This window comes from Lathamus discolor, chromosome 3, assembly GCF_037157495.1.
Source record: "Lathamus discolor isolate bLatDis1 chromosome 3, bLatDis1.hap1, whole genome shotgun sequence".
Taxonomy (NCBI): domain Eukaryota; kingdom Metazoa; phylum Chordata; class Aves; order Psittaciformes; family Psittacidae; genus Lathamus; species Lathamus discolor.
In genome coordinates, this window is record NC_088886.1 from 104,211,245 (window position 1) to 104,222,635 (window position 11,391).

An 11,391-nucleotide genomic window follows, 5' to 3' on the forward strand; every position below is an offset into this window, starting at 1 on the left:
TTATGGCACATAGTTGACTTTTTCCCTCCTCTTCAAAGAACAAAATCCTGTATCCAAAAGCTGCACTGAAAAATAAGACTGAATGTTTTTAGCTTGGATCTGGCCGCTATATTTATGATGGGATAGGAAATTCAGGCTCATAATGTGACTTCTTAGCATGTTAGTTATTTATAATTTTAATTACATTATCTGGTACAATTTCCATGTCTTTTTGTAGTGTGTAAGATAGTGAATGAACTCACTGTGCAACTATTAGGCAGGTGTGTCTTTTTACATCTCTGCTTCTGTAAGAATCCAGGATTATGTCCACGCTTAGTGAGCAGGGTTGTGCCTAATTTTTTCTATGGATTCTGCTGAGAACTAACTGAATCCATCTTATACTTTCATAAGTGTTCAGTGATGGAAACCTGAGTCCAGTTGTTTATCTTCACACAGTCGCTATAGACTGATCAACTGTCTTATGTGTTGTAGCAGATACTGTGAGCTGTTACTTGTCAAAAGAAGCAGTCCTGTCTCTCCAGTTCTCTGCTATAGTATGCTAGCAGCTGACTGTAAGTTCTTAGGCATAGCCAGTTCCTGATTTGGTTTCCTGTGCAAATGCTTTTCAATGCAAGAGGTGGAATAGTGGAAGGGCAGGATTCCTGGCTTAAGGCAGGGCAGACCTACCCTAAATAAGCCCTTTTAGGGAATAAATTTAACTTAAGAATTTCTACAGTAGTTTACATGCAGACTGCATGTTGTCCGTAGTGCATTTTAACTCAAAAGGTGAGCTGTAGTTATGTTCTTGAGACCCATCAGTCATTCTACATGTATGTAGGAAGAACTAGGAAAGGAAAGGCTTCTACTTCTCTCATACAAAAACCTTCTTTTGTTACTGGTTAGTGGCAATGTATGAATGGTTTTGCAAGAATTAAAGTTCTTATGGCCTGTGGAGCACACCTAGTTTTACATGCTGTACTAATTACTAGTCATTAGAAAATTAATATTAAGTTCCTTTCCTCCCCCTGCCCCTTCACCCCCACCCCCCCTTTGGTAGCCGTGTAAGCTTAAGGAGTATCAGTACTGTCTCTTCACTTCACATAGCTATTTTTAATATGTAATAATTTAGCATGCTGGTCTACCATGTGCAAAGAGTTGACATGAGGGTGGGAGCAAATGCCTGTGGCCAGTGGTGCAAGAACTGCCTTACGCTTGTACTGTTGCAGAGAAAGGTGTATGGATTGCTGCTGCTGCCAGCTAACATATTGCTCAAATGAGGATTTTCACTTAAAAGCTTCATTTTTAAGAATGAAAGAATGTTGTTTCATTTGTAAGAATGAAATGAAATCTTGAACCCTTGCTCAAAGGAGAATTGAGGCATAGGCATGTTAAACTTCTGAAACAGTTATTTTTTTACTCATATGCCAGAAAGGAAAGAATGAAATGTTATTTTAACATGACATTGAGTAATGTGCTTGCACTTTTTGTTGCTTATACAATAAACTAATCTTCAGTGCTTTAGTAACAGCATTATCTGATGCAAGATGAAAAGCTGCTTGATGACCATTCTTTCCAAAGAGTAACTTTCTGTATGTCCCAGGTAGAAAAGGTATAAAGCCAATCAGAGAAGAAATACAACACTTATGTCCAAATGTGGTCATCTCTTCTTACCTATAGCATTAGATTTTGGGCTGGGATTATGCCAGTATAGCTACGTTAGTATGAGAACTTGGTAGCCTATAGTCCAGGCAGAACCTCTTTGGTTTGTGGTTTCAGGTTTCTGACAACTAGAGCTGTTGTTGTGCTGCCAGTTTCTCAGTTGAGTTAATGTTGCAGAGTGTATTTTTAACACATGCATATTCAGATTCATGGAGTGTAAAATATGAAATAGCGGATATCCTTATCTTCAACGACACTTTTAAAACCGGAAGTGTTAAACACACTGTCACAATACCTAGCACTACCGGAGAAATACCATGTTTGAAGTGAATCCAGTGTTTTTGATGTGTGCTGTGTCCTGCCCTCCCCCCCACCTCACCTTGAAACACTTTGCCTCATCAAAAAAACCTTGAGTTGCTCAGATTAAAGGAGTGAAATGAGACATTTTTAACGAAACTGCTAGTTTCTGTAACCTTTTCATCCATGAGCAATATACAGTTAAGCCTGAGTTAAAGCAGTAAAGCAAAGGCAAATCTGTTGCATGCTTATGTTAAATGAATTTTATAGTGGAAAAGGAAGCATGGGCTTAAGCATCTTAACCCAAATTGAATAGCGAAGTTAAACCTCTGCTTTGTTTTCAAAGATATTGTTGCTGTATTTCAGAGTCAAGGTGCCATAACTGAGAAACTGAGAAGTTTCAGTATGCATGATTTGACTACTATACAAGGAGATGAGCCAGTGGGACAGAGACCATATCAGACATTACCAGAATCAAAAAAGAAAACCAGAGCCTCTGCAAGTGAATCTTCAGGTAAATATGTATCTTTTCTTTTCCTAGCTAAAAGAATAATTTATTGAAGACAGAAGTGGTAAATCAGAAATACATTTATTCCTTGTAGAAATGGAAAAGGCCTCTAAGAATTACAGTACACTTAAACAGAGTTGACTTGAGCAAGATATATCGTGACAGTTGAGGAAATTCTGCCTGAATTATTTTCTTATTGCAGCCACTAAATGTGTAGTCATACCGTTACTCCTAACTTATGCCAATTAGTGGTGAGAACTCCTTGCCAAAGCTTAATTGGAAGTAGAAAAATATGTGATTAAGTGGTGTTTCTGTGACAAATGTACAAAATGTTAACATGAAAATTTATGAAAGCTCAATAAACTTTGAAGAGAAAATTAATGGAAATTAATTCAGTAGGTCTTAACGGTAGTTCAAAAGGTGAAATGGCTTGTGGTGATAGGAATAATTAAGGCATTAAGATGGCATAATGGACTGATACACATCAGTGCTCAAAAGCTGATGGTGCATTGTGTGATGAGCAATATTTTTGTAGAGATACTTTTATTATTAGTCTTACTTTATTTTTACATTTGTTATCATCATCACTTTGAGTCTGTGATCTTTGAAGGAAGGTTTCAGTGGAAGGCTGTCAATTGTACCTTTTTAAATGGTGAAGCTACACTGTAAAGTAGTTATTTCCCACAAAAGAAATAGTTCTGTTTCTTTTCACCTAAGCCCATCATGTCTTCTCATTCCTCTGTTTAGGGAATGAGTGATCCTTGTAGAGTACAAGGAATTCCAGGAATTGAATGATAGCCCATGGTGTTTCTGAGGAACAAATGGACACCTGAATGGCCCTAAGGTGCACTGTTAATTGAGCCCAGAAGGTAATCCTGTGCGGGTCAGCGTAAAGGCAGGGGGCACTAGCTGTGGCGTACAGCCCATGAATTTATCTAGTGCCTTAGGAATGATGTCACTGCAGCTGTTTTGCAGGGGCTATTCCTCAGTAACAGACCATTAGTTATCTTTCTGAAATAGCTTGGAAATGCTCAAAACTCCATTAAAAAAAAACAAACCCACAACCCAAAAACCAAAAGCTAGTAGTTTATATGGTGTAAATAACCACTGCTTGTAAGGTTCAATCTCACATGTCAAAATGTGAGCTTAGAGCTAGTTTAACTTGATTCTTTCTACTTCAGGACCTGAATCTGGAGTATGCCTTTTCTGATTTCTTAGAATTCTTTTCAGCATTAGAGATTTAAAAAAAGAACAAACCATGGACAGAGTTAAGAGCACTGTGTAGCAGTATTTTGTTACGCTTAGCAGAATGTTTGGTGTTTTTGTCTGAGCTGGGAGGTCCTTTGCAAATTAGCTGGAAAGACTTGGTTGTAGAAGGACATTGATAATAGGATGACCGAGCTGCCAGTATGCTTGCTGTGAAGAAGGTAAATATGTTTTTGATGCATCAGAAGAGGTGTTAGAGTTAAAGCAGTACTGGTTTCCCTGCAAACATACTTAGGATGTGATTTAAATCTTCCATATTGAAAAAGATGAATTGAAACTGTATTGGAGGCAGAGACATGTTGTCTATACAATGGCAGAAGATTCAAGTCTCTGTGAAGTAGCTGTGAAGTGGGTGATTGTCATTCCAATTACAGGAAAAAAAAGAAATGAACAAAGGAAAAGAATCTATATAAGCCTAACGGAAACTGGCTTAAGATGAAATGTGCCTAAATGAAGTTGGGTTTGAAGTCTAAACGGCGTCCCTAACTGTTACATCTTGTAGATTTTGGTATGGCCTTATAAAAGGAGGGCTTGGCGAGGGGGAAAGAAACAGACTACATTTGGGGGCTTTATGATATGTCTATGATGGGGATTGCGGGCTTTTGGACCCCAAGGATCTTCTCAGGACGTGTTTTTAAGCAGTTTGCGCCCTCTAGAGAGAAGCTTTGGTAATAATCTTGGTCCTATTTTCGCAGGATGTAAACAACCCTTACTAGTAACTACTTTGACATTGTATCCATCTGAAAAGGACTTCGGTATTAAGTAACCAGAGGTGTGCAAGTGGAAGAAAGAGCCTATGAATCGCAGAACGCTTTGGATTGGAAGGGACCTTTAAAGATCATTCTGTCAAACACTCCTCCTATGGGGATTGTGGCTAAAAACCTTAAGTGCTTGTCAAGATGACCATTGAGGTTTTTGCAGTTCAGTGTAAAGCAGAAGATGGTAGCAGGCTGATGGTTTGAATTTTGACAATTGGGGAACCACTGCATTACATGCCTATGGCACAAAGTGGCTTGTTACTTACAAGTGGCAGAACTGTAAGTTAACAAGCTCCTGGCAGACAAGGTGCTTCACTGTTTCGAAACAGCCGGCAGACTGATTGTATTGTTTAAAAGTATAAAGGATGTGTGCTAAAGATGCAACTCCTGGCTTTCTTAGACATCTAAAAGTTACAGTTACTTCTTGTAAAACATTGTTATAAAACTGTTTTTTAAAGGTTACAAATCTGCACTGGAAAAAAATCCTGGAGATGATAAAACAGATGAAGAGATGGAGGGGACACATTCAGAGGATGAAATGTTTGCTCAGAGAGGCCTTCGAAGAACTCAGAGCATGAAATCTGTGAAAAGTATTAAAGGCCGTAAAGAGGCAAGTATAATCTTGGTTAAGTATTGAGTCTGGTTTTAGCAATGTACCTTGACTTTTTCCTAAATCTTAGAGGATTTATCAATGATAACTGGGTTGTAGAATGCTAAATAGAGAAGGAATTATGTGGTAACAATATCAGAGCTTGGAGTTTTTGTACTTTGGGGTGTTTATGGGAAAAACATGAGCAAGAAGAGCTAAGCGAGGAAAAAGGGTAAGGAGATGACATGGACTCTGCACTTGTAATGCTAATTCTGGCGTCACCAAGCCCAGGCTTCAGGAACTGCTTACCTTGAAAGGGATGTAGATGGTGATATTGTCATCTGCATTTGTGTGTCTTGGTTTTGCACGCTTTAAACATCTGGTGATCAGTTGGATTATTGGAGACTCAGAAATTTTTAGTTCCCATAGACATATAGTCTGCTTTGACTTTAAGCCACAAAGAGAAGGTTCTTTGTGGTAGGTTCTATGTAGATTCCAAGTGCTTTATATTCACATGTTTCACACGATTTAAGGATACTTCAAGATAAATCTCTATGGAATCTTACAAAAACTTTTGGGGTAATTCTAGGAAAACAGTAGAGACTTACCTATTTTGCCCAGTTCTGTTGAAACTATATCTAGTTCAGTCATAGGCAGATTCTTTTACTGAAACTGTGGAGTGTCCAAAGCACATTTAAAGATGCTTACTAGATTGGGTTAGCAGAGAGGTAAATAATATTTCTGCCTGAAGTGATCTCAACTCTTTGTTTTAATTTCTGTTTTCCCTCAGATACGGTATGGATCACTGAAATACAGAGTAAAGAAGAGACCCGCTGTATACTTCTAACTGTATTGCACAGTGCCTGCAAGACAAACTGCTGTATTATAATAACTTGAATTCAGTGTGTCAAGTGATTAAGATGTGTGTATGATTCATATAATGACTATATGAATAGATATGGTAGGACTTGGTTTTATGAACCTGAATGGTCAGATAAAGTGCTACTCTGCTTTTCTGTAACTGCTTGTTGCTTAGACTTAAATCTGGACAAGTCGTAATATGGATTTCAGCACTTCTTAAATAGGAGTTAAATGAGTAACAGGAAACAGTCTTTTTCCAGAGGTACTGAACTGACAAAAATAATTACAACTCCAAATGAATTAGCAGAAGTTGTAAGTATTTGGAACTTGTGAAAATTGAACCCAAAGTACCCCCAAGTTGCATAGAAAAACAGACATACTTGAAATATTTTTCTAAACTACAATTCCTGAAAAGGCTTTTGTGTAATTTAAAAATGTTCAGTTTAAAGGATGGTCAATGATGGTAGGGAAGGGAGAGGAAAGACAAGGTAGATATGGTAAATCTTTAAGATTATCATCTTTTTGCATTGTATTGCCAAGCTTAACAAACTTACATAACACTAATAGGTGCAAACTGAGGGTACTTTTAGCACTTTATGCAAAACTACATAGTTTTGCACACTTACTGATTTACAGCTGCACATGTCGTTTTAATGACTTCTTAGGTAGGTCAGACTTATCTTTTGAATGCCAGCAATTCTTGTATTTCATGATCTTATTTTAATTTATCCTGATTGCTTATGTACACTTAGGATGCTGTAGATAATTGCTACTAACAGCGATATTATCAGGTGCCTTTCTATATATTACAAGGCTGTGTGGTTTTTTGTCTATGTGGGTGGGTTTTGTTTTGTTTTGTTTGTGTCTTTCTTTCTCCTTTACCTAGAGATATATTACATGATTTAGGTCAGTTTTTGGTTAAAATTGTGGTAAGTCAAACTAGCAGCAATTCCAGTGATAGACCTCAGGGATCTGATCAGCCCATCAGCTGTGTATTAGAAGTCATGCTGACATGAAGTCATATATGATAGATATTCAGGCCCTGGTTTGGTTTTACTTAGCATTGCTTTAAGAATGAATATATGTATATATTAGAACATGTATGTGTGTATATTTCATATATATGTGGAGTCTAATATTGGCTGTGTAGTACTTTTATTACTAAAGTTATTACTAAAATATTTACATAGAAATAGCCCTTTCTAAAAAACTAGCTGATTTAGACAGCCATTTTATAACCTAGAGTCCCACGGCATAACCGTTTGCACGCGATTAATTTTGGAATGTCATTCAAGGCAGACACTTGTCAAAATGACTTTTTGAGGTCCCCTTTGGTTCTATTTTCTGCAGTTCTGAGAATTAGGCTGACGTAGTTTTCTGTTTGACTACATGACTGCTGTGGATTCAGGAGAAAACACTTTTCATAGATAGCATTTTATTACTTGGCATGGGGAGAGATGGTGTTAACTGTTCTTGAAGAGAAAATGATGTGTGTGTGACCCTTCTTATCCTTGGCTCTTGGATTACAGTCCTTAAGCCTTTCAGCAGGTATGACAGTTGTCTGCAAGTCTACTGCAGTGTTTTTAAACATACGCCTAAGGCTTGGGTCTGCCACTGTTCTTGTTTATATTACAGCTATAGGGGGTTCACTGTTGGTACACACTTAATGGCCTGTTAATATATACTAGCTTTTGAAGTAGTCTTCTGAGAACTTTGGGCCAGGGTTTCAGTTATATGGCTAAAAATGCAGCTGCTCTGTATTGGCATTGTGTAACTCAATTTGTTGTTGGTAGGCATCTGTAAGCCTAGTGCAAAGCCTTGGTCAAATATAACAATAATGTTGGTGCAGTGCTTTCAGCATCTACAAAGAAGCTAAATGCTTTATCAAGAAGTTGCGATGGTCCATGTCTGATTAAAGGCCAAAGCTTGTATTACTCACTCGAAGACGCAGTTTCGTACCAGAAGACAGGAAGGCTGCTCTCTGCAAAATGAATGTAGTGCAAAAATCCTATCCTCTAGCCAAAACTGCAATTTGTGCAAAACTGCAAGCTTTTATAAAGAGCTGCTGTCTGTGGGGAAGGCAGTGATGAGATGAAGTGGTTTATCACTTGTGTCCCAGGAATGTTTGTGTTTCTCATCTGTTTCCCTGGGTGTAGGGAAGGGCTGTCTGTGTGTTTAAGTATGTAAGACCTTAGAGGAAACTGAGGCTTTTGTATTGCATCTCACCCTGCTCTGAAAATTAGACTGACCTGGGCCTTGTGTGGTATCCCTTAACCCTTACTATCCAGTTGAGTGTCCTCCTTGGGCACGTGTTGCCACATCTTGCTTTAATGCATCGTGTTTGTTTTATTGGCAAGCATGGCAGTGAAATTGTCATCTTTCTACAAATCAGAATCCTGCATGAATGAGCAGGGTAAGCCCTTCTTTCAGAATTACAGTTCCTGTTACAGGTTGGTGTAGATCCTGTTTCAGGACTTGTGTTCTTCTCACATTTCCAGGACTAGAGATCATTTGAGTAGTTTAGGCTCTACCACACTCATGGTCAGTATGTTGCTCTGTGTGTCGCTAGGTACTTGAGGCTATAACTTATGGCAAACTTAACTTGCTAATGAAATAGTGACTAAGGCTAAATAAACTCTTTTTTTCTGAACTATGCATGAAACTAGGAAAGCTGGCAGTATTACTCATATCATTACTGTTTGCATATAAATGTACATGTGTTCTCTCAGATACTATCTTAAGTGATAAAACTTCCAGTGTTTTCCCAGTGGGTTTTTTTTGGTCTAATACCCTACTGTAAAAATCTCTTGATAGCTTGATTTTGTTCTTTGAATTCATCCTGAAACCGGTTCACTATATTATTTTAAGGTTTGGTTTTGTTTGTGTTTCCCCTTGTTGTTCATTGTCAGCTGATGCTTGGCAGAGCGCAATGGCATGATTAGCTTTCATCCGAATGATCCTGTATTTCTCTCTGCTTGTTGAATTTAGTTTAGTTTGGTTTTGAAATATTACATAATCTTTTAAACTTTTTTGCCTTAGCTGCAAAAGTCTAGCTTTTGCCAGTAAACTTCTTGGAAAAATGTTAAACCAAAAAATCAAAATTAAACTTAACATTGTTTTTGGTTTTCAAGTGTAAAACGTAGTTCATGTCAAATTATGTAATCTTATGAACAGAGCGTTTCCTGAGAAGTAACTGACTGCCACTAACAGGACTGTTAATATAGTGAAAGAAGAACATAGAGGTCAAAAGGTGCTTTAAAAGAGAATGTGTATTGCTTGCTAAACCATATGAAGGTTTCGAGCCTTTCCAAAATACATCTGAACTAACTCAGATTTCTTAGCAAGAGCCTACTGTACATGGTAAAATACACATCTTGTGATGATGATGATTAAATCAATGGCCTCAGTTGCAAGTAAGCTTTGCTCAGACTCTGATTGCAAGGTAATTGCCAATATTAGCTACTTGATGCTAATTGCTTTGTTATCTGAAAATAACTGAATATTATCCAAGATAATTTTTTGCAAACTAATTTTAAAATGAGCAGAATATAATTTGGTTAAACAGACTGATGGAGTAAATGCTAGATGCATTTAACACACTGTTCATGACAAAAGATGTGCTTTATTTTTGGTGTGGCTTTTATTAATGGGAAGTTGGTCTTTTAAGTATTTTTCTACAGAAATCTGTATGTGCAAAGGTGATACTTTAACACTTTTCAAGAACTCATATTTTTAAATGCTACAGACCAGAGACTGTCTACATTAAGACTAAAGTTAGTAGCTTTACAAAAAATGCAATGTAAGCTTTAATTTTTATATTGTAATAATAACTTGCTGTCAACTTGTTTACATATTTGTAGGAGGGAAAGCTTCATTATGCATTGACTTATCTTGATACTATCTTTAATAAATGCTGCTTTGAGCAGGATGCAGTGGATATTTTATTACCTGAAATACAATTAACAAAGCAATCACTGTAATCTATATTCTATTACTTATTACAATTAATCCAGTACTGAAAGAACTGCTCTGAACTTTGAAGAGACTTTGAAATTGTTTGAAGTACAAGTAAGTTGTCATAGAGGTTTTGCTGTGGAGCTTGATGCTGATTTAGACTTAAATGAAACTTCGTGTGCTAAAGGCAACTTGAAAATGGTGTAGCCTTGCTTATTTTGATTACATGTTCAATTCAGAGTAAAACTAAGGTGCTTAGTCTCCCAAGACTGCATAGCGTCCTGGGGAACTGCTGGATTTTCTTGCGTATTTTTGTTGGGTTTTTTTTTAAATCTAACTATTTCAAACGCTAGCCTCTTTTACTGATGTAGCTTTACTGTTGTTTGTGCCAACAGGCAGATTTTGTTTGTATTTCCTTGTCAAAAAGAGTTCTTCTGGTATCCCAAAGGAGGAGATGTGTAGATGAACTTTGGCCTTTCCTTTTTCAAACCTCCCTTCAAGTGAGCTGTTAAGACCTGTAGCAAAACCCAAGCAAAAAAACCTCTGTTACCACATTTTCTGGATTTTTTATTTTTTTTTTATTTTTTGCAAGGCTTCCTGACTCATTTTCTCAAAGGAAAGATTTTCTTGATATGGTTAATTGAGGAGGAAGACTTGAAAACTACAACTTACTGCTACTGTCTCCGAAGTGTTATGGAAATACATCCCAGGAGCAAATACTGTAAAGGGACCTTGCAGTGGTTCAATTTCTAATGTCAGAACAATTCATACCGTACAAAGCCTCTGAAGAAACTGTGGATGTCGGAAAACAATGCTGTTTTGGGTTTTGTGTGGGGTTTTTTTTTTCCCCCTTTATTTGTTCAAATAATGTTTTGCAGGTAGCAGGAACAGTGGTGAATGTGGGATAAAAACTGTCGTCCTGCTGTTTAACATGATGCTGATAAGACCTGCTCAAGGAATGATTATCTGGTGGTTCTAAAATAGTGCTGGTACATATGTCCTAGGCTAAAATGTTCAAGACTAAGCAGATGCAGCAATGGTGACAGTTTTTTTAGGGCACTTTTTTTTTCTTTTTTTTTTTTTTTTTTGTTCTTTTGAGACTTCAAGTGTTCTGTATTTTCCACACCAGTGTGGGAAAACAGACGATTGAACATGAGGGGGAACCTAACAGGTCTCTAAAATCAGTATACTTCAAAAATTATTTTCATACTTTCTGTAGATCTGCTCAGGAACAGAATGGAGCCCGTCTTGTTTATGGTTGCCAAGGTTCAGCAGCAGATTGCTCTGTCTGAATTAGAGTAGGAATCATGAAAGCACCTGAAGCAGACACTATAAGGACTTCAATAAAGCCTAGGATTTCACTACTGCCTGCTAATGTACAGTGACTACATGGATGAGGAAGCTCAGAAATGATTTAGAAAGTCTTTTATCCAAACTGTCACAGTTTCAAGGTAAGCAGCACTTTGACCCTCACTTAGCTCTTCCTGCGCAACATCCTGTATGTTGCATGGCACTCACTG

General features: G+C 37.4%; 1 protein-coding gene across 1 annotated transcript in view; it reads left to right on the forward strand.

Annotated features, from left to right (window-relative positions):
- The window catches only part of REEP3 (receptor accessory protein 3), a 43,241-nt gene extending 33,396 nt beyond the window's left edge, over positions 1-9,845 (forward strand). Inside the window, exons 6-8 of the mRNA XM_065670946.1 lie at positions 2,302-2,449; positions 4,926-5,077; positions 5,847-9,845. Of these exons, the coding sequence (XP_065527018.1) occupies positions 2,302-2,449; positions 4,926-5,077; positions 5,847-5,903 (357 nt within the window). The 3' untranslated portion in view covers positions 5,904-9,845. The remainder of the gene's footprint in view (positions 1-2,301; positions 2,450-4,925; positions 5,078-5,846) is intronic.
- Positions 9,846-11,391: the final 1,546 nt, after the last annotated feature.